The sequence below is a fragment of the Scardinius erythrophthalmus genome, assembly GCF_964197995.2.
Source record: "Scardinius erythrophthalmus genome assembly, chromosome: 5".
In the NCBI taxonomy this organism is placed as follows: domain Eukaryota; kingdom Metazoa; phylum Chordata; class Actinopteri; order Cypriniformes; family Leuciscidae; genus Scardinius; species Scardinius erythrophthalmus.
This window is the reverse complement of record NC_138225.1, coordinates 33,152,336-33,174,779: the sequence shown is the minus strand read 5'-3', so window position 1 is coordinate 33,174,779 and position 22,444 is coordinate 33,152,336. Positions and strand designations below refer to the sequence as shown.

Below are 22,444 nucleotides of genomic sequence, written 5' to 3'. Positions count from 1 at the left end.
CTTTAAAATCTTCAACATGTCTGAACTCTCTCCAGAAACATAAGAGCAATACATTTAGTACGTTATCTATTCAATTTTTCCTCCTGTCAATTCAGGCCAGTGAAAAATTTGAAGGAAATGTAACTAAGCAATCAGGATGAAATTTTTTCTTCCATATACCACACTGTGACTGAATATAAAATATGTGCTGGTCTATTCATATGTGCCGCTGATGTGCTTCTATTTGCGGTCTAGACAGGTTGTTTCCCATACAAACAAAGTATGTGTTTCCTTTGGCAAAGTATGTACCTGTGGAACTGGTTTGTTCATCTCAATACTGAAGCGGTATGTGCACAACCTTGTTTTCTTCTGGTTCTGAGAGTGTACTATTATTTTACTGCCAGTAAGCTATTTTCATGGTTATTATGAAGTAGATCTTTTGGATAAAGATGCATTTGAGGGAAACACAGACTGAATGGTGGTTGAATCATTTATTATTGGTGTTACACAAATCAAGCAGCAGAATTATGGGCCGCACTGGCCAGACCTCCAATCAATCTATATGACGTTTCCATTCAAACCAATACTAAATCTTCACAAATTAATTTAGTGATAATTATATTCACATATGTATACTTAAAAAAACAATTTCAATTTCCACGTATAAAAAGACAACTTAAAATCTAACAAGATTTAGTGCAAAGGCAGAAACAGTAAAAAACAAAACAAAAAAAACTAATGTTTTTATTTTACAATTTCCAGTACAAAAAAATAGTGAGGTTAGAGATGTGTGTCTGCGATCGGGATCCGCCGCAGCTCTACGATCTGAGAGTTAGCCACACTACCTCCATCATGACTGCCGTGGATTGACTCGTTGTCACTCATGTTAAGGCCAGAACCTGTGTGTAGGTAAACCATTATTCTCATATTTTGGTCTCTTCCTAAGAAACAAGGGAACTACCATCTTGGAGAAAGGGACGTACCAGTTTTTAAGGCAAATATGAGGTCATCAAACTCCTGTGACTCCTCGTCCTGCACCAGATTAGTGTTGATGAACCCTCCTTCTGTGATGTAGGTCTCGTCCTGAGGACTCTGTTTGAAAACACTGCTGGGTTGACTGCTGGGCCTCAGGGAAGCTCTCTCCCAGTCTGCAGAGATCTGCAAAACATAACAAAAAGGGTCTTTAGATGTCAGAAAAAGCAAACAACTACCATTCTTTCAAAGCTTCAGCAAATTAAAATGACTTCTAGTTTGTGTACCCAGTCTGAGCTTAAATGACCCACACAAATCAGCCCTGAATTCACTGGATTTTCTGGTGCCCGGGCCATTCAGAGGTTACAAAGGCTTGGATTTCTATAGAGTCTTGCTAGGATGGGTTTGTGGGGTGAGACAGAGTTCACAAGCATTCATATGTTATGTAATTAATTCTGGTATAGCTGAGGATGTGAGGGAAATTAATAATGTTACAAAATAGTTATTTTTAAAATAAAGTTCTTTTGAACTTTCTATTCATCAAAAATATGAAAAATGTGTTGGGTTTCTACAAAAATATTAAGCAGAACAACTTATCTATTATCAACAAGGATAAAATAAGAAACGTTTCGGCGACACTTCACAATAAGTATACAGTAATAAAGTACTTACAAATCATTTACAAACTATTGGCTTATAATTAATTTATAGCTTATTATAGCAATAGTCTCTACATTGTTAATATATTAATAGGCTATATACAAATACTGAGTTCTTCATTCATTGTCACTGTAATTAACACAATTGTTATTGTTTAATAAGCTCATACTGTATGTAAAAAAAATAGATAATGTTTACAAATAGTTTAACTCATAAAAATATTTAGATAATGTTTTTTTTATGCTTTGTTAACAACTTATTACTCATAAGTGATGTACAGTATTTTAAACCAGAAGTGAATTGTCAATGGTTATTAGATAGTTCTCACTTTAGATTAGGTCACAGAAAATGTCATTAATTAAGTGCTTAAACAAACCTTTATTGGACATTAATTGCATTCATATTAAGTGTTCATTAAAATACACACATTTTAAAACTCATATTTTCCGTGACCTAATCTAAAGTGATAATTATTTACTGTTAATAAGCTGTAAACAAAGCATCAAAAACATCTAGTTCTGTACATGTGAGCTAAATATTTATTATTATAAACAATAATAATTGTGTTAATTGCAGTGACAATGAATGAAGTACTCACTATTTTTATGTAGCCTATTAATATATTAACAATGTAGAGACTGCAATATATAAACTATGAATTGACTTGTTTGCAAATGATTTGTAAGTACTTCATTACTGTATACGTGTTATGTTTCTTGAGCAACATATCAGCATATAACAAAGATTTTTGAAGGATCATGTGATTTTTTAAATATATTAAAATAGAAAACTTTTTAATTGTAACAATATTTAACGTTGTTACTGTTTTTACTGTATTTTTGATTAAATAAACGCAGCCTTTGTCGAGCCCAAACTTTTGAATGGTAGTGTGTATAACAATACCAATGATGACTTAAAGATCACTTTTACTTTTATATTAAATAATCATGACAATACTTGTTTTGGGAAATCCAGTTCATTAAATAATATATAAGAGGTTAATTTCACTTGATTATTTTCTCTTTTTCTAAACTTGACTGACACAAAAACCTGACGGACCAAACAATAATTATTCATAATCAGAGAATGATAAATTCTCACACTCTCACCTAAAGTTACAGTAAAGCAGCTGATATGCTATGAACAATACAAAAACATAACACTGCAAAACAAACACCATTAATAATGACTTCACCACGGCTGGTTTGAGACACGACGCTTCACATTTCAACATTCCTCCAGGTTTCTTTGTTATGTTGTTATCCTACTAACAGTCATGTAGCCATTTTTTGTAATATAAACGGTACAGCAAACTCTACCAGTAGACATATTTCTAATGTTTCCGCATATAAGAGACACAACAAACTAAACAGAGACTGTTGATGTTTTGAAGAGGCAGGGATATCCATCACACTAACCCTTCTGACTTCATTTTGTGACATAAATCTACTCTTTCACTCATTTGAATCATCAAAGCAAAGAACAATTTGCCTCAAACACAACATTGTGAAACAGTACATCTGGCCAGCCCTCCCTTTAATGTGTTCCTAATGGCAATGGCTTCATTTCCTTTGCTTTTCCCAGGAGGATGTAGGGAGAGGCCACTCCAGTCCACCATGTCCCAGGCACCAAATTCTGGTACAATAACCCATCAGCAGTCCTGTAATCAGAACAGAATGTACGCTGGGTGAACTGAGCACCACCAGGCACCTACTCAAGTGTGTTTGAAGAGCCTGAGGAGACGGCCACCCCTCCAGTGCGTGGTTTCCTTTCCTAACTCTACCGGTCACCTCCTCCCCACTCAACCGTCTCTTGTCCCGAGGCCACGTGACACTACGAGCCACTTTAAGCCAAAAGTTAGTGCTCTCATGATCAAAACAGGATTACCTCCTAAGTCTGCACTAGAGGTCAAAAACTATAGTCTTGCCACAGTAGCCTACTATTGATTTGGCCCCTCAAGCTGAATTGTCAAATCAAAATTCAGTAAGGCTGGGAAACTATAGCATCAATGGATTCAACTAAGCAGGCAAGGTTTTGGGAATACATTGGCTTTAGTTAAATAAATAAATATATTTACAATTTCAAGGCTTTTTGCATTGATTTTTCTCTTTAATATAAGCTTTATACAATTATTGGAGGATGAACTTAATCCAGACCTCTTCATTTGCACCCGCACAATGAAAAGACAAACCCTAGCACTGACAGCACAAACAAAAAAAATACCAAAACGTAGGGTGAACTATGTAAAAGTTGAATGGAGCATCAATAAAAAGCTTTTACTTTAAGTTTTATTATGATGCTACAACCCTCATAAATGTAAATGTATCAAAATAATAATGAATATAATTCCTCATTCCAAGACCTGAAACCCCCCCCCCAAAAAACAAGCGCAAGCGCCATTCCGACGAAACCCGGTAAGCATGTCTGTTGTCGTTGGCTGGCCTATATGTCAATCCAGTATGAATTAGCCTTACATTGGTCAAGCTGGATTTTAGGACCATGGTACAGTAGATCATTTGTTACTGGTTCAAAGGTTGTCAATCTGCTCATTCTCATCACCATCAACTGGTAGTCAAGATGATCCATCATCTAAATAAGCTTGGACTGGGAAATAACCATAAATGACCTATAATAACCATTAGGGCTGGGCAAAAAATATCGATTTCTCGATTTTAATCGATTCTCATTTTTACGAAACGATATCGATTCTTAAATCCCAAGAATCGATTAGTCATCCTGTTTTCAGTTGATGAATGAATGGAGCATTGTTGCGCGCAACCAATCTAATAAATCGCAATCATCTTTGTGCTTTGTTATTATTGATATGAAATAAAGTCTAAGATTTCAAATTACGTACATTTTCTTACAAAATTCAAAAACATAATTACAGTTTTGGCGCTTTGGCGTGAGATCGCTCTAGCACAGCTCAGCTCAAGAGAAGCAGCACGTGATCTAGATCACTAGCGCACGTGATCTTCTCTTCCGCCTTAATAATACCAGTTACAGCGCGAAATAAACATGAATGAGCATCTGAAAGTGTGTTAAAAGGTAGAGTACAACTTATCGAAGTCCGTATCATGTCACATGGAATCGCTCAATCAGTGTTTCAACCGTGGAAAGACGTTAGTAAACAATGTCATGTAACGTCACATTTACCTCAGAAAAAACATATCCAGTGACCATAAACTCGTTAGTCAACTAGAAAAATTAGCTCTAGAGAGGAGCATTTTGTTAAATATATGCACCCAATTACATATTCATTATAATGTTTAATGTTCTTCAATATTTAATGCATGTTTGAATAAATCTGGAAAGTTTTTTAGGACAGCCACTATTTCAATTTTTATATAATTTCATATAACTTTATTATTATAAAAATAAATAAGTGTATTTTAAGTGTTTGTATACAAATCAGTTAATTTTTACCTTCAATATTATAGTAGGCAAATGAAGCCTATAGGCTACAACTGACTAGTTACAATAATAGTTAAGAGATTTGTTTTCCTTGAGGAAATTTGCAATGTATTATACCTGATATCCAAAATAATCGATATTGAATCGAATCGAATTGCAAGCTTGTGAATCGAAATCGAATCGAATTGTGAAATTTGTGTCAATACCCAGCCCTAATAACCATACACTGTTCAAACTAGAAACCATGGGAAGGGCAACACATAGGATACTATATGTATCGTGCAAATTATGGCACAGCTTCTATTAGGCCATTGGAAAATATTCATGCTATTGTATGAAATGTTTCATGAACCTCATGAACGTATGCTCATAATCCATTAAAGTTTTAAAGAGTATCTCACTCTATCTGAAAGCTACTGTCCAAGTTCATCTACTGTAACACGTTGAGGTAAAACAGAACAGTAGTTAAAACTAAATCCAAGCAAATAATTAAATGTTATCATAAAATTAATAAATAAACAAAAGAGGTCAAGATTCTGCAGCCAATGAGATTGTTTGCTCAACATTTAAAGGGCCCCTATTATGGATTTTTGAAAATTACCTTTTATATAGTGTGTAACATAGCTCTTAGTGAATTAAAACATCCTGCAAAGTTTTAAATCTGAAAGTGCACCGTATATAAAGTTATTGTCTTTCAAAAGTAAGAGTAGACTCTGAGTCAATGAAATGAATCGTTTTTCAAAGGAGTCATAAGCCGTTTTGTTGTGACGTCAAGACGAAACATTAGAATATTGCCCGCCCACTTATTGTGCGTGCCAACACCAGGGAAAACTTGAACCTCAAACACTGCAGCTGATTCCTGTGGATACTGGATAGCATCATGTCGAGAAGACGCTGTGCTCTACAATGTGAAGTTAAAGTCAGGGTAACACTTTATTTTTATGGTCCCTTTTGAACATTCTGTTGACTATAAGTAACTTTGCAACTACATGTCAAATAACTCTCATTAGAGTATTAGTGTACTGTCTGCTTAATATCTGCTAACTCTTTATTGTGATGGGTCACCAACAGACACTCTACTGACTACAAGTAACTTTGCAACTACATGTCAACTTATTCTAACCCTACCAGTCTACTAATACTCTACTAATACTCTAATGAGAGTTAGTAGACATGTAGGTGCAATGTTACTTCTAGACAACAGAATGTGTTAAAGGGACCATCAAAATAAAGTGAAACCAAAGTCAGTTTTTTTTTTCCACTGCCCAAGGACGAGCATGTGAAGAATCAGTGGTTAAAATTCATCTTTACCACGATATCACAGCAGTTTAATCCTAAATTTTTGCTGTGTTCCCTTTATTTTACTGACGACTGCTTCTGAAATCTCGGAGTTCAATGCAGGATTTTCAAACCGCTTGCTCTTGAAAGATGGTGTTCAAAATACTTAGTTTTGAGCTTTATATTGTGTAGGTCTCCTGCTAACTGGCTAACTCACGTTATCACTGTCTTACTTAAATACTTCTGCTAATCAGTTTGTGGGCCACTATTACCTATAACTGTGTCTAAGATTTGTTTTACCAACGTTTGTTACACCAGTCATTCACATCAATCATTCACGCTAGAGCTCGGCTAATGTATAAATTGCATACATGCACTGTTATTGATACAGTTTCCACGTGTTCACCACAATATATTACAAAAATACTCGGTAAATAAATGAGTACAAGTAAAATAATCGGTTTGTTGATAGACATGTACTTGTTAATGCTGATGGTGAGGAATTACAGTTCCCTTTCGTTGTCACTCCGAGTTACGTCGGATGACGACGAATGGGGTTTCGCTTAGAAATCCTATCATCTTCGAGTATTAAAACACGAGCCAATGGCAAAGAAATGCCATGGGTCTGCGGAATTTGCATAGCGTACCTCCGCCCCACCCTGGGGGTATATAAGGAAGTCGCTGGCAACATGCAGATATGTTTTCGCTTCGGAGCCAAGTTCAGTACTTCACTCCACAAGCCTTTTGAGTGTCATCTCAAATCTCTTCGAGACGAGCGGCTCTTCAGTGTGTTGGTGTGACGGCGCTTCCAGCGAGATCGCATTTCCTGCTGCTGATTTGTGCAGTAATCTGCCGACAGTGAGTGTGTTTCTCCCTGGGTGCTTCAGCACTCTGCTGAGCTTTTCCACTCTCTAAAAGAGCTGCACGCGGCACGTCTTTTTCAAGACGGTTCGCCCGTGTATTTTCTGGATGTGTGTGCGTCAGTCATCTGCCTAACGGTCGCGAGCGCTGTTTTGCGTGTTGGGCTTAATCACGCTTGGCAGCGCTCGTTGATGAGTCATGTTTTCATTGCGGGAACATGACCATCGCGATGTTTATAGATCAAGACTCAATGATCTCCATGTGAGTAGAGTCCCCTCTGCCACACCCCAATTTATCTCTTCCTCGAGAAGGGATACTTTGGCTGGTGGCCAGGGTGATCTGAGGGTTTGGTGTGGCACAACAACCGACGAGTCAATTCCTCGGGCCACACCCCCCTCCACATCGCAGACCATGCACTCACAGCATCACAAGGCGGGCTTGATTCCTCTGGAAATGAAGTTTCGACTGCGTTGCCTCCCACGGGAGTGCCATCGTTGCCGGGACCGATCCAGAGCTGTCAGCCATGCTTTCCCGGGCAGCTGAAAGCATCGGCTGGAGTGGCCCCGCCCTCCCCCCGAGCGCTGTAAGCTTCTCCCGGACGTGCATCAGGACGCCTGCGCTGCGCGAAACTCCACGTGACTTTCGCGGCCCGCGGGTGTCCTCCGCCTTCGCTGCTTCGATCGCATGGCGATCATGGTCTGTATGTTCCCTGTCACTATAGTGGCACGGTCATGCAGTGCTGTGTGTCGCCTGCGCCTTCGATGCAGTGCTGTCCCGGGAGTTCTGTCGAACCGGCCGCAGTGGAACGCTAGTCCTTCCCTGGCCAACCCTGGCAGAACGCGGAAATTCTAACCACGCCCCTATGCTGGGACGCTGTGCCTCCCATGCCCGGCCTGGTTGTTCCGCCACGCACACTACTGACCTCGCTCTCGGGCGACATCGGTACCTGCGTGATCCTGGGTCAGGTGATGTCCACTATGTGGTCCAGACATGGGCCTAGCCAGGTTGATGTGGCAGGGTCTGAGAATTCTTTTTCTCAGCTCCCCCATGTCCCAGGCTGAGCTCTTTGGCGGTGTGGCTTCGACCACCTGAAGCAGACTCGGGTCCGGCACCGATGGTCATCCATCCGTGCGGCCTCCTCAGTCTGCTTCCCGCCAAGCCCCCCTCCATGCGGCTGCTCCCCTCTGGCCTGCAAACGGACCTGAGCAGGAGGAAGCCGCAGGAGGGCGGCGCTGCCCGTCTCCGCCCCTTAGACTGCCACGCCAGTCTAAACAGCACCTTGAGGCGGGCAGCCTGGTCGGCGGGGTGGTTGAGGACTGCGCCCAACAGTCTTCGATCAATCCACAAGCAGACTGAGGCTTCTGCACTGACGGTCATCCGTCGGTGTGGTCTGCTTAGTCTGCTTCCCGCCGACGCCGCCTCCTTGCGGCTCCTCCCCTCGAGCCTTCACTGGCCTGAGCACAAGGGGGTCGCTGGAGGCTGGCACCGCCTGTCTCTGCCCCTTAGCCGGCTAACACCTGGCTGAGCAGCACAAACCTGAGACAGGCAGCTTGGAGTTAGGGCTCAGTTCTTCAGGAGCTGGTAGCAGGACCACTCCTTCCCCCGCTTGAGGGCTGGGTGAAGATCTCTACAAAAGAACTTATGCTCTTTCTCTGAGCCCCAAGAGGCTGTGGATGACAGCACGCGCCGCCCACGGGCCACGCTCCTCTCATCCCCCTCTGTCGCCAGACCCCTGCCAGAGCACGCCCCCGTGGGACGCTGGTCCTCCCCTGGCCTCCTCTGGCAGGACGCGGTTTATGGCCGTGCCCCCGCACCGGGCCGCTATGCCACCCACGCCTGGGCCGGTCATTCCGCCTCGCTGCACCCCCGACGGTACGTCTGTGGTTCGAATAACCCCGCTGGCGCAGTTTCTGGAGGCCTGGCTAGAGCTTTCCGGACTGTCCCGCCGGGTCGGAGAACCATCAGGCTCGGCTACGTGATTCAGTTCGCGTGGTCTCCTCCCCACCTCAGGGGAATCCACTCACTATGGCCGGTGGCTATGCCCCTGTCATGAGAGCGGAGGTCGCTACCCTACTGGCGAAGGGTGCGATCGAGACTGTCCCTCCAGCCGAAATGAAGTCTGGGTTTTACAGCCCCTACTTTATTGTACCGAAGAATCCGGTGGGTTACGACCAATCCTGGACCTGCGCGTCTTGAACCGCTCCCTTCAAAAAAGAGGACGCCGTTCAAGTTGCTCACGGCCAAACGCATTTTCGAATGCGTGCGGCCGCAGGATTGGTTTGCAGCGATCGACCTGAAGGACGCCTACTCCCATGTCTCCATTTTTCCTCGACACAGACCGTTTCTACGGTTTGCTTTCGAGGGACAGGCATACAGTACGCGGTTCTCCCTTTCGGGCTAGCCCTGTCTCCTCGCGTCTTCACGAAGGTCGTCGAGGCAGCCCTTGTTCCCCTCCGGGAACACGGGGTTCGCATCCTGAACTATCTCGACGACTGGCTGATCCTAGCTCACTCTCGAGACCAGGTTTGCGAACACAGGGATCTTGTGCTCCGGCACCTAGCTCGTCTGGGCCTTCGGGTCAACTGGGAGAAGAGCAAACTCTGCCCAGTGCAGAGGATCTCTTTTCTCGGTATGGAAATCGACTCGGTCGCCATGTGCGCGCAGCTTACGAGCGAGCGCGCGCAGTCACTGCTGACTTGTCTTCGCCAGTTCGAGGGCAAGAGTGCGGTCCCACTGAAACTTTTTCAGAGGCTCCTGGGGCATATGGCATCCGCAGCCGCAGTAACGCCGCTCGGATTGCTTCATATGAGACCGCTTCAGCTGTGGCTTCGCGATCGAGTCCCGAGGTGGGCATGGCAACACGGCAAGCTCCGGGTCCCAGTGACTCCGGCCTGCCGTCAGACCTTCACCCCGTGGTCGAACCTCAGCTTTCTACGGGCCGGAGTGCCCTTAGAACGAGTTTCCCGGCATGTTGTTGTCACAACAGATGCCTCCACCACGGGCTGGGGCGCCATGTGCAATGGTCATGCTGCCGCGGGCTCCTGGACAGGACCCCAGCGCCTTTGGCATGTCAATTGCCTCGAGTTGCTGGCTGTACGTCTCGCCCTGCACCGTTTCCATGCGTTGCTCAGGGGTCAGCACGTACTAGTCCGATCAGACAATACCGCAACAGTAGCGTACATCAACCATCAAGGTGGTCTACGCTCCCGCCGTATGTCGCAACTCGCCCGCCACCTCCTTATATGGAGTCAGAAGCATCTGAGGTCGCTTCGAGCCATTTATATCCCGGGACACCTGAACCAGGCGGCCGACGAGCTGTCTCGAGTTCAGCCTCTCGCTGGAGAATGGCGACTCCATCCCCGGACGGTTCAGCTGATTTGGGATCAGTTCGGCGACGCACAGGTAGACCTGTTTGCCTCCCACGACTCGTCCCATTGCGACCTGTTTTATTCCCTGACCGAGGGCACGCTCGGCACGGATGCACTGGCGCACAGCTGGCCGAGGGGCCTACGCAAGTATGCGTTTCCCCCAGTGAGCCTTCTTGCGCGGACCCTGCGCAAGATCAGGGAGGACAAGGAGCAGGTTATATTGGTTGCCCCATACTGGCCCAGCCACACCTGGTTCTCAGAACTCATACTCCTTGCGACAGCCAGAGCCGGATTAACGCAAAGGCAAACTAGGCACGTGCCTAGGGCCCGATTGGCGGGATGGGGCCCAGACAGAGAAAAAAAAAAAAAAAAAAAAAAGTACAAATGTCCTATCTACAATTTATTTCAATATTTATTAATTAACTAAAAATAGTGACGATGTTTATCTTAACCATAGACTGTTACATTACTGCAGTTAAACCAATTAATGTGTCCGTTACAAAGCGGGTGCCGGCTTCTGAAAGTATGTGTAACGAACGCATCCATCAGGTGCGCGAGGCAAAAGCCTAATAAGCAAACAAAGAAGCACAGCTCATAATGCAGGTGTGTGAGTTGTCGTCATCTATTTTGGAGTGATTGCAATGTATTCTAAATATAAACTTGTACTGTAGATCAGCGTCATTTCTGGAAAAATCATTCACCGCTTTATTACGAGTTTAAAAGAGCGCGAGCGTCATTAACGTGCCCAGACGCGACGCTTTGAATTTGCGCGTACAATGAATAACATCGCGTCGGGAGCTGACTAGTAAAAAAGCTATAAAATTAAAAGACAAGACGTCTGTATTCTAAGTTAAAAAGCCAATACACTACAACATTTTTAAATGTTTCAAATAGTCTAAAGGATCTCATATCTATGGGTCTATCTTCTAAATTCTGCTGATGATTAGATTCCTGACATTACGCCAATAATATCACTTTATATATTTTTTTCTGCTCAGTAGCGATCGTGTCTTTCTCTTCCACTTGATTTGTGTATAGCATATTTAAGGTGGCAATGCAATATAAAAGCACTTATGCTCATCTACTGAAGTGTGATTCTGGAACTGTGAATAAATTGAATAAAACAGCAAAAAAACAACAACAACAATAACATCTTCATTAAACAAAAAAGAGATTATCTTAGATAAAGTTTGATTAATATGTACATAGAGTACCGGTAAAAGTCTGGACCCATTACTATTTTTAATGTTTTTGAAAGAAGTTTATTATTATGCTCTACAAGCCAGCATTTATTTGATAAAAAAAACAGAAAAAAAAAACAGGAATATTCAGCAAGGATGTGTTAAATATATAAAAAGTGATAGTGAAGACTTTTTTAAAACAACTTTTTAATAATCAAAAATCCTGAAAAAAAGTATCACAGGTTATAAAATAAATATTAAGCACCATTTCTAACATTTGATAATAAATCAGAATGATCACGTGGCACTAAATTCAGCTTTGCATCACAGAAATATAAAGTATAGTAAAATAGAAAACCATTATTTTAAATTTTAATAATATTTCACTATATTATTTTTCTGTATTTTTGATCAAATAAATCCAGGCTTGATGAGCATAAGAGACTTCTTTCAAAAACATTAAAAATAGTAATGTGTCCAAACTTATGTACTGTGTAAGTAAAAATATACTGATTTTAAAATTAAATGTTGTATAAATAAAAAGGTTAGGAATCATATTTGTTTCAAGTGTTTTTTTATTGGGGGTGGGGGGCCTCCAACATGAGTTTTGCCTAGGGCCTCCTAATGTCTAGAACCGGCTCTGGCGACAGCACCTCCCTGGCCAATTCCTCTGAGGAAGGACCTCCTTTCTCAGGGACGGGGCACCCTTTGGCACCCTCGTCCCGGTCTTTGGAACCTCCACGTGTGGCTTCTGGACGGGACGAGGTAGGTTTGAGTACCCTACCACCAGCGGTGGTGGCTACCATCACTTCCGCTAGAGCATCGTCCACGAGACATGCCTATGCGTTGAAGTGGAACCTCTTCGTCAACTGGTGTTCTTCCAAACAGCAAGAACCCACGAAATGCCCGATCAGTGTCGTGCTTTCCTTCCTGCAAGAAGGGTTGGAGCGAAGGCTGTCTCCCTCCACCCTGAAAGTGTATGTTGCCGCCATTGCCGCACATCACGATGCAGTTGAAGGTAAGTCTCTGGGGAAGCATGACCTGATCATCAGGTTCCTGAGGGGAGCGAGGAGACTAAATCCTCCTCGCCCTCCCCTCGTACCCTCTTGGGACCTCTCAGTGGTTCTGACTGCCCTGCAGAGTGCTCCATTTGAGCCTTTGCAATCAGTGGAGCTTAAGTTCCTGTCAATGAAGACAGCGCTCCTGGTTGCATTGGCCTCCATCAAGAGGGTAGGGGACCTGCAGGCATTTTCGGTTGACGAAGCGTGCCTGGAATTCGGGCCGGCTAACTCTCACGTGATCCTGAGACCCCGGCTTGGATATGTGCCCAAGGTTCCTACCACACCCTTTCGAGATCAGGTAGTGAACCTGCAAGCGCTGCCCTTGGAGGAGGCAGACCCAGCCTTGGCACTGCTCTGTCCAGTACGCGCCCTTCGTGCTTACGTAGACAGAACGCAGTGTTTTCAGGACCTCAGACCAGCTCTTTGTCTGTCATGGTGGGAAGCTGAAGGGAAAGGCTCTCTCCAAACAAAGGTTGTCTCACTGGATAGTGGACGCCATTGCTTTGGCTTACCAGCAGCAAGGTCGACCGTGCCCCCTTGGTGTGACGGCCCACTCCACTCGGAGTGTGGCATCCTCTTGGGCTCTAGCGCATGGCGCCTCGCTAACAGACATCTGCAGAGCTGCAGGCTGGGCGACACCTAACACATTTGCGAGATTTTACAATCTCCGAGTAGAGCCAGTTTCTTCTCATGTACTCGCTTCAACTAGCCGGTACTAGATTCTGCTCAGGTGTCTTCGCTTGCTCGCCATTCCTCTCCACAGACGGGATACGTGCGATATTTCCTCAGGTGAGCCTAATAAGCCCTGAGTCTCCTCCAGCACTGACGACGTCAACGCCAGAGTTATGCCACCGGCAGCTTTCGCGTTGGCTAGGTGCCTCCATGTGCATGGTTCCCCTCCGGGCGACCCCCACATGTGTATTCCACTGTAAGCCTCCTTGAGCATGTGTCTTTCCCTTGGCAAGCCACCTTGCCACCCCTGGGGTTGAAATATTCCACCTGCGGCTGGACACCACAGTGATTCTCCTTATGCAGTTCCTTCGGGTCATATGTGTATTCCAAGTCCCCCCCTTCGGGTTGGGCATGATTGCATATTTCTACTGGATATGCTTCCCAGTGTACCTTGGTATTCCTGTGTTAAGTAGGACTCCTTCGTCCGTGCTAGTTTCACGACAGGGAGCTCAGACTTACGCAGGGCACTGGTAGACAGTCGAGAGGTGGCGTGATTATACGGGAACCCCATTCGTCGTCATCCGACGTAACTCGGAGTGACAACGAAAGGGAACGTCTCGGTTACGTATGTAACCCTCGTTCCCTGAGTAGGGAACGGAGACGTTACGTCTCCCTGCCACTTCCGCTGTACCGCTGGAACGCCTGAGTTCAGTCTCGGCTCCTCAGCGAAGACATATCTGCATGTTGCCAGCGACTTCCTTATATACCCCCAGGGTGGGGCGGAGGTACGCTATGCAAATTCCGCAGACCCATGGCATTTCTTTGCCATTGGCTCGTGTTTTAATACTCGAAGATGATAGGATTTCTAAGCGAAACCCCATTCGTCGTCATCCGACGTAACGTCTCCGTTCCCTACTCAGGGAACGAGGGTTACATACGTAACCGAGACGTTGCAACATCTCATAATGTACCTCAAACTGAGTAGTGAATCACTGAGAAACGTCCTACTCGAGTCGTCCTTGCGATGGAGGTTCAGGTTGAATAACTAGTTCTTCCAGTGTTTCATCATCGGACTCGCGCTCACATTGATATGGTAAAATCGACGTCATTGTTTGTTACTGTCTTTAGTTTACGGTGTAGGAAGCCTCAGGACAGCTGACGTTGTTATGGCAATGGGTGCGCGCGCTGCACGCCGGTAAACCAATCACAACAGACTGAGCTGTCTGGACAATCAGAGCAGAGTAGCTCACGGAAAGGAGGGATTTAGAGAGATTGATTCATTTGAGTCCTTTGAGAATCATTAAAAATGTGGTGATGTGAAAATGTATATTATGAGGAAATGCCAGTTTTTTCATGCATGCAAACCTGTTGTAGGACACTCCGAAACAACATTCGGAAACTTTAAAATAGCATAATAGGGGCACTTTAAATAGTCTGGTCAGTGTTTGCTGTTAGTTGCTCCTGCAGCAGAGCTCAACGTTCATCAGAGTTTCTCTAATACCCTCTTCCTCCCCCAGCTCCACCTGTCTAGATTTATACTGTATATGTGTATTCATGCAGCAACAGCATATATAACATGCTGTCTGTATATTTACTGGCAGTTGCATGTCTAAACTTGCCCAGCAGGAGCAGCAGCAGCGTGTAGCAGATCTAGTTCGTCAAGACTAAAAACATAATGTTATTTGATCTTGACTAACAGCTCAGACTGCAGGAATATCTCCTTTATAAATATCTCCTCTAAAAGCCTTTCTTGATTATTGCCGATCTTTCCCATGCAGGCTGTGCTCTCTCCACAGGCCTCTCTCTCTCCTCCTAACCTCATGCGCACCCTCTTTCCTGGATCTGTGAAAAGTTTACATTGAGGGCTCAGAGGAATGTGAGCTTCTACACCAGGCCTCTGTATTGCATAACACTTTCACAGTCTATGTGTGCGTGAGCAGACTTGATGAACAAACACAGGTCTGAGAATCCTCTGCCTTAGCCTGAGGATGATAAATAGGTGGTTATGCAAACACACATATATCTAAATACTACCAATGTAATGTTACAACATGTGTGCAAGGAAAAGCTGTCAGATGCCACTGCCAAATAAAGCATGAGCAATAACTGATCATTAGAAACATTTATCAAAACCCTCAGTAACAGACGCACCTCTTCCATGGCACTGATGAGGTTCTGTGTGGACTTGCTGATTTCTCCTCCACCGACGGTAGCGGCACCGGTGCTCTGATACATGGAGTCCGGGCTGCCGTGACCATTCATCTCCACGGTGTAGGTTGCCTTAGCTGGCCAAAAGACCTGACTATGCATGATGAAGTACACGGAAAACACATACAGACCCTGGAAAAAGATTAATCACAAGTTAAAAGAGCTCAGCACACTGTCACATCAGATGAATTTAGTTATTTCCTCTATTCTGTTGAGAAGAGTAATGCAGGATCTCCATAGTATCCTAGTCAACATGAAATGTTTGGAACTCTGTATTAACTATGTACTATGTATCAGCATTTAGGACCATAATTATTCTATAATATTCAAAACAGATTCAGATAAGGCTAATGTAAAACTCTTTCAGGGGCAACATTGTAAAGACTATCACATCTAAAGTGTCCATCTGTTTGACATTCCAAATGTGTTTGTGCAACTAATCAAAAAGCACAAACATCAGAATGACATCATTTCCCTCCCTCTGACATCATTGTCAATGAGGGTCTGGCCAACCGTGAATGATAATGGTCAGTAGCACCCAACCGAATATTGCTGTACACACACTCTTGCCAAATATCTCATGAACACCAGAAATGTTGTAACAAATGTGACATATGGGTGACAGACTGCAGGTGAAACTAAAATGAGTGGAGAAAAGTGCTGAGCTTTTCGTAATACAGAAGTCGGAAATATATGAAGACGGTATACAACATTAAACTGAACCCTTCCAAGCTCCAAAATGTAACAAAATATGCTTTATTTTATACTGTTGTAATTATTACTCTAATACCAGAAGAGTTTTATATTATCAGGACAGGTAGAGATCCATCCGTGTTAGATATAGATCTGTGTCGCTAAAGACCCGAATATGTAATAATGATGGGCAAAACATTCATGCATTAAAATATTTTATATATATATATATATATATATATATATATATATATATATATATATATATTGGACTTGCTTCCTTTGAACTTGAACAAAACTTTCTTTAAAACTCAATTGCATCCAAATGAAAGGTAAACATAATGTAGACTTTACTGAAACCAGTGAAGCTCAACATCAAAGGCAGGAAAAATAGTGGATATAAGCATGTACACACACACACACACACACACACACACACACACACACACACACACACACACACACACACACAAAAAAAAAAAATAGAGCATTGATTTCAGGCCTCATTTAAAGACTATATGTGGGCAGCCTGTGCTCCACTGAACAGCTTTATCACTGCTACCTGAAAGACACACAAATGTCCAGAGGCTAGAGCAGCATGCTCAATTTTATTCTGCTAGTTACATAACTGTTCTCAGTTCAGGACAGAAAAGTGTGGTTTTACTATCTCGGATATAAGGGAAATGAGCTGACATGATGCATCTTGTGAGAAATGGTGTGGAAGAAACAGACCGAGACCACTAGTTAAAGGAATAACCTTTAAAGGAATCGTCCACCTAAATTTACTCATCTGCATATCATTCAAGACACAACAGCACAATTAAAGTTTTTGCATAAGTAACATGAAATCTATATGACCCGTAAGCCATATTCCAAATCTTCTGAAATTTGGAAACCTGTGTGCCCGAAACTTGTGAGGAACACACTGAAATTGAAGCCGCAATTCACAGATAATCTATGATATGTTAACCCTTTCATGCATGATTTACGATAACCACAGTCAGGATTATTTTTCTGTGTTTCTATTGCTCTTAGGGGCATGAACAACTTTTTTTAAGTATTGCATTACAAGTAACATGCATTATGTAATCAGATTACTTTTTGGACGTAACTGCAAATTACAATAATAAAACAAATACAATTATTTACAGCCAAGAAATTACTGAAAGTGAAGTATTTTCAAGAACAGCAGTCACAAGTAATAGTATGAATTGTAGCCGAAATATAGCTAGTGATTCATAATGTCCAATTTAGTGGACAAATGATTAATCAATCAGAATTTCCTTCCAATCTATGATATGCCTCCATAGATGTTAGTGTCACGTTTATGTTTTGTTTTGGTTGTCATTGAGTTTTTTTTTTTTTCGGTCTGCCTGCCCGTTTGTGTTCCTAGTTTATCTCATTGGTCCTTATCTTACATCTGTTCCCATTCTGTTAATTATCATCATAATCTGTGTATTTAAGCTCTGTGTTCATTCAGTTCATTGTTCGGTGTTGTCTATGTTACGTGGTTTTGCTATTTCTTCTATTACTGAATAATTATTTTTTTTATATTACCGACCACAATTTTGGAAGGAAGTGTAGCAAGATAAATAATCTTGCTGATTACTGAATAATGTCTTGATATCTTTTTCACTTTCTCTATTATACATCCTTACATCCGGAAATCAGTGGTTCATATGAAGCTGTTTACAGGCTTCCCAATCAGGCAGGACTAGCAGCACCATTCAAATGACATTACTGCAGTTTAATTACATTTACAGCAACAGCCACTGAGAATTTAAGAGGACGATGGAAAATTAGCATCAGGAAAAAAACAGCACACATGAAAACAGATGCTTAGGGCTTGATTATTGAAAACAGACTGGAACGTTTGCAGGAAATAAGGGGAATGTGTAGTGAATGGTTAAAAGCTGTAAAATATTACATATACATATAAATGATTCCTGAAGAATTCCTATGAGAATTAAAACCAAATTGAATCAACACAGCCACAAATGTCTCAACGGGCCGGCCTCCCACATGTTTGTGAATATTTTCCAGAGGAGGAGGTCATGTTTTGTTGTAGGCACTGTTGACATTTATGTGGTCATTTAGAGTTTGACTCAAAGGGAGTCAAAACAAAATGAAGGTGCTATTTATGCTCTTTCTAGATGAAGGGCATCATGTTTAACCCAGTCATGTTTTGGCTTTGTCAGAAACAATAACGGCTTCTCTGACCTGCTATTAGTCAGTCTGTAATTTATGACAAGCAAGACAGAAGCAGAACAAATATTCTCAACTGTTTGTTTATGTTGTTTACACTAACTGTAACAGTGAGGAAATATTGAGGACAGCAAGCACTGATATGGATGGTTTTATCTTTTCTGCTGTTGGTAAGGAATTTTGGTTAAAAAGTTACTTGTTACTTGAACTTGGTACCGGGCAACAGCCACAAGAGGCCATCTGAACAACACGTCGATGTCAAACTCAGTGTCAACAAGCTTTAAGACATATTTAGCTTGTTATGTTGCATTTTACTATATAAATCAGTCTGTTGCACATCTATATGATAAATATGCATTTCTGTATGATGCTGTTTTCTTTTTTGCATAGAGATGAAATACTGTGAACAAAATAAGATAGAACAGATAGAACATGTATTGCATTAACCCGCATCTGTTCAAAAAAAGAAAACTCTGTATAAAGTTGCATCAAATTGTTAACAGTGAAGGTCCATAAGCCTAAAGGTGCAGTCACAAACAACTTTGTTGGAAAAATCTAGTCATTACAATAGGAATCAGAGGTTTGCAGATTTTGCTTACATTCAAGTTGTTCACACATATTCAACGCACTGACCAACAGGAAGCGGCTTGGTATGAAAGTGACTTATGTGGGAGCTTCTTGCAGCTCTATACTATTGCACAATGGACCCGAGGGACAGTTCACCCAAAAATGAAAATTCTGTCATCATTTACTCATGCTCAAATTGTTCCAAACCTGTATGAATTTATGTATTCTGCTGAACACAACAGTTTATGGACCCCATTGACTACCACAGTATTTTCTTTTTTCCATACTATGAATGCAATTCAATGGGGTTCATAAACTGTTTGGCTACCCATATTCTTCAAAATATCTTCTTTTGTGTTCAGCAGAAGAACCAAATTCATACAGGTTTGGAACAACTTGAGCATGAGTAAATGATGACAGAATTGTCATTTTTGGGTGAACTATCCCTTTAAAAGTTATGTAACATTTTAACGTATAAAAGCGAAAAGTTTAAACATTCTTCTTCCTTGTAACACAATCCTGATGATAAAGAGTTATTAAGAGAAACTATCCTATGAAGTTAGTCAAGTGTTAACTTCTTCCAGCACTGGTCTATTGACTGCAGTGGTTCCAAGTCAACAGATAAACAAACATATATAACATATAATGACTCTGAATATAGTCCACCCCCTCTCGTAGCCAGTATCTTTGAGACGATGTTATGCAAGAGATGCAGAGCCTTTAGAAATCAATAGGCTGTAAAACTGCAGTAGCTATCTTTTCTATCTATCCAGAACGGGTAGAAACTATACGACACAATAGCAGACTGGGCAGTTGTGCAGTGATAGTGAGGTGATTGTGAGAGTAATACATCTGTATTCAGAGATAAGATGGCTGTTTGCAGGTCTTACACTAAATGCGGAGCCCTTTGGGTCCTCAAATGTGAAGATTACCTGTATCGATCTATTTTCAGGATTAGTGGTGCACTCAAGCTGTGGACCCTTAAATCAAACTGAATGTGATTCTGGGGATCAGAACTTTATTACTTTTACAGTTCAATGACAAAATACTTCAGAGATAAGATTAGATTACACAAGTACTTAACAGCAACCACAACTTGCTCTGTTTTGAGAAATTCTCCATCTACAGTATAACCACATCCCCATTAAATAAATAACCACTCAAAGGTTTGGTATCAGTAAGGGTGTCTGTAATAAAAAAAAAAAAAAAAAAAAAAAAAAAAAAAAAAAAATTTGCAGGCTCATGCTCACCAAAGCTGCATTTATTAGATAAAAAATAAAGTAATAGTAACAGTAATATTGTGAAATATTATAACTATTTAAAATACAGCTTATTTATATTTTAATGTATTTTTAAAATGTCATTTATTCCTGCATGGCAAAGCTGAATTTATCCATTAATCCAATCTTCCGTGTCACATGATCATTCACAAGAAGCATTTTTTACTATTATCAGTGTTGAAAACAGTTGTGCTGCTTAATATTTTTGGAAACCTACTTTTTTTCAGGATTCTTTGAATAGAAAGTTTAAAAAACTGCATTTATATGAAATAGAAATCTTTTTTTTTTTTACATTATAAATGCCTTTACTGTCACTTTTTATCAGTTGAATGCATCCTTGCTGAATAAATGTATAAATAAATAAAAATTACTGGCCCCAAACTTTTGAACCATAAAAACAATAAATAAAGATACGTGCAATCACAATGGATGGAAAGTGTTCATTAATATCTCTTTTTGTTAAATATCATACATTTATATTTATTATGCAGTGTCATGGGATATTGACAAAAATGTACTAGTTTGTCTAAACTATACCCTAAATATTGCATGAATGAGCTTTAAAAGGAAAACGGCTTTTAAATAAAAGTGAGAGTTACATCATATCATGTGTGTTCTTACCAAAAAGATATTGAAGATAACAAGGAGGATCAGCATCCACAGGTATCTGTAGGCCATGTGCAATCCAGCCCAAAGACAGACCAGAGACACCAGAGCGAACAGATACAACATCATGGGCACCTCTGAAGAACAAACAGCAAGAAATTGAGTTAACCTTCAATTGAGTTTGCATGATCAAATAGGTTCATTTGAAAACATACATTTCAAGATGGCAACATTTGAAGTTAATATATTTCTAGAAAAATCACAAGAGCTTTGCTCATCAGTTTTCAGATGCATGGATGCTGACTGTGCTATTTTGTCTCTGCTTGCATGCACTGATGCCAGCAGCCAGGGTGCTGTTTTCAGTTACAGAGTGAGCCGGCCAGGCATGCTTCAGTTTTTCCATAGTTCAGACCAGCTTTTCACATGCAGTTAGAGCCCTTTGAAAAGCTTTCGCTCTGGCATAAGAGCCATGTGGGCACGTTTATTGACCTGGGGCAGGAGTCCAAGATGGCTGCCAGCGAAAACAAACAAACCAAAACAACAAAAGAGGGGGAATAAATATCATTAAGCATGTCACAGTAACTGTTCTGGGGTGAATGAGGACAGCCATGGGTGCAAAGTACTTGGCCCGAGAGCGTTCTTCGTGTGGGCAAACAATGCACCCCAGTGCCAAGAGTCACTCAAGCGTACTGCCACAAGTACTTTAAGCAGGCTGAGTGTTTTACTTTAACAACGGTTATGAGTTTAATTGCTGAAACATTCACTCAGCTTGAGAAGGTGGAAGAAAAATATGTTGCAAACACTCTGTAGGTCAAACCCTGAAATTCTGGCAACAACATAAAGTAATCATTTACTCAAAGTCATGGTATCATAAACATAAGTGCTAGGGTTATGCATTTTGATAATTCTGTGTAGTGTAGTGTGTATTTGAATACTTAAAGTACTCACAAACCCATTCATGCAAATAAGCAAAGATGCAATACAACAACTACCAGTAGAAATGAGCATGTAACCAAATCACAAACATTTAAATGTTAAAAAAAAATTACAATAAAATAATAAAATAGTACATTTTATTTATAAAAATAAACGATTTAAATCAAACTGAAACATTTCATAACTGAAATATTGTAAATATCTTACACACTGCACGATTTTTTTGCCCATATTTACTCGCTGACACCCCAAATCAGAGGCAAATCAGGTGCTCGTTCACACAAGTGATGATCGCGTAGTGTGTATGATCAAAGATGCGATCCGAGAGAGGCGTCACCGATGCCTGTAAAATATTTAGCATGCCAAATACTGTATCTGGACCTGTCTGCGACTCAGAGTCATGCAGTGTGAAATGTGTTTAGACTAAAAATTACATCGATGATGACCTACAGCCAATGAGAGAGCAAGACACAGGGCAAGGGAAAGTTCAGGGGGAGGAGTCA

General features: G+C 41.7%; 1 protein-coding gene across 1 annotated transcript in view; it reads right to left on the bottom strand.

Annotated features, from left to right (window-relative positions):
* Positions 1-452: 452 nt before the first annotated feature.
* adgrv1 (adhesion G protein-coupled receptor V1) overlaps positions 453-22,444 on the bottom strand; it is a gene marked incomplete at its 5' end in the record, with an annotated part of 147,089 nt that continues 125,097 nt past the window's right edge. The window contains 4 exons of the mRNA XM_081366996.1: positions 453-878; positions 963-1,137; positions 15,598-15,786; positions 21,021-21,142. Of these exons, the coding sequence (XP_081223122.1) occupies positions 760-878; positions 963-1,137; positions 15,598-15,786; positions 21,021-21,142 (605 nt within the window). The 3' untranslated portion in view covers positions 453-759. The remainder of the gene's footprint in view (positions 879-962; positions 1,138-15,597; positions 15,787-21,020; positions 21,143-22,444) is intronic.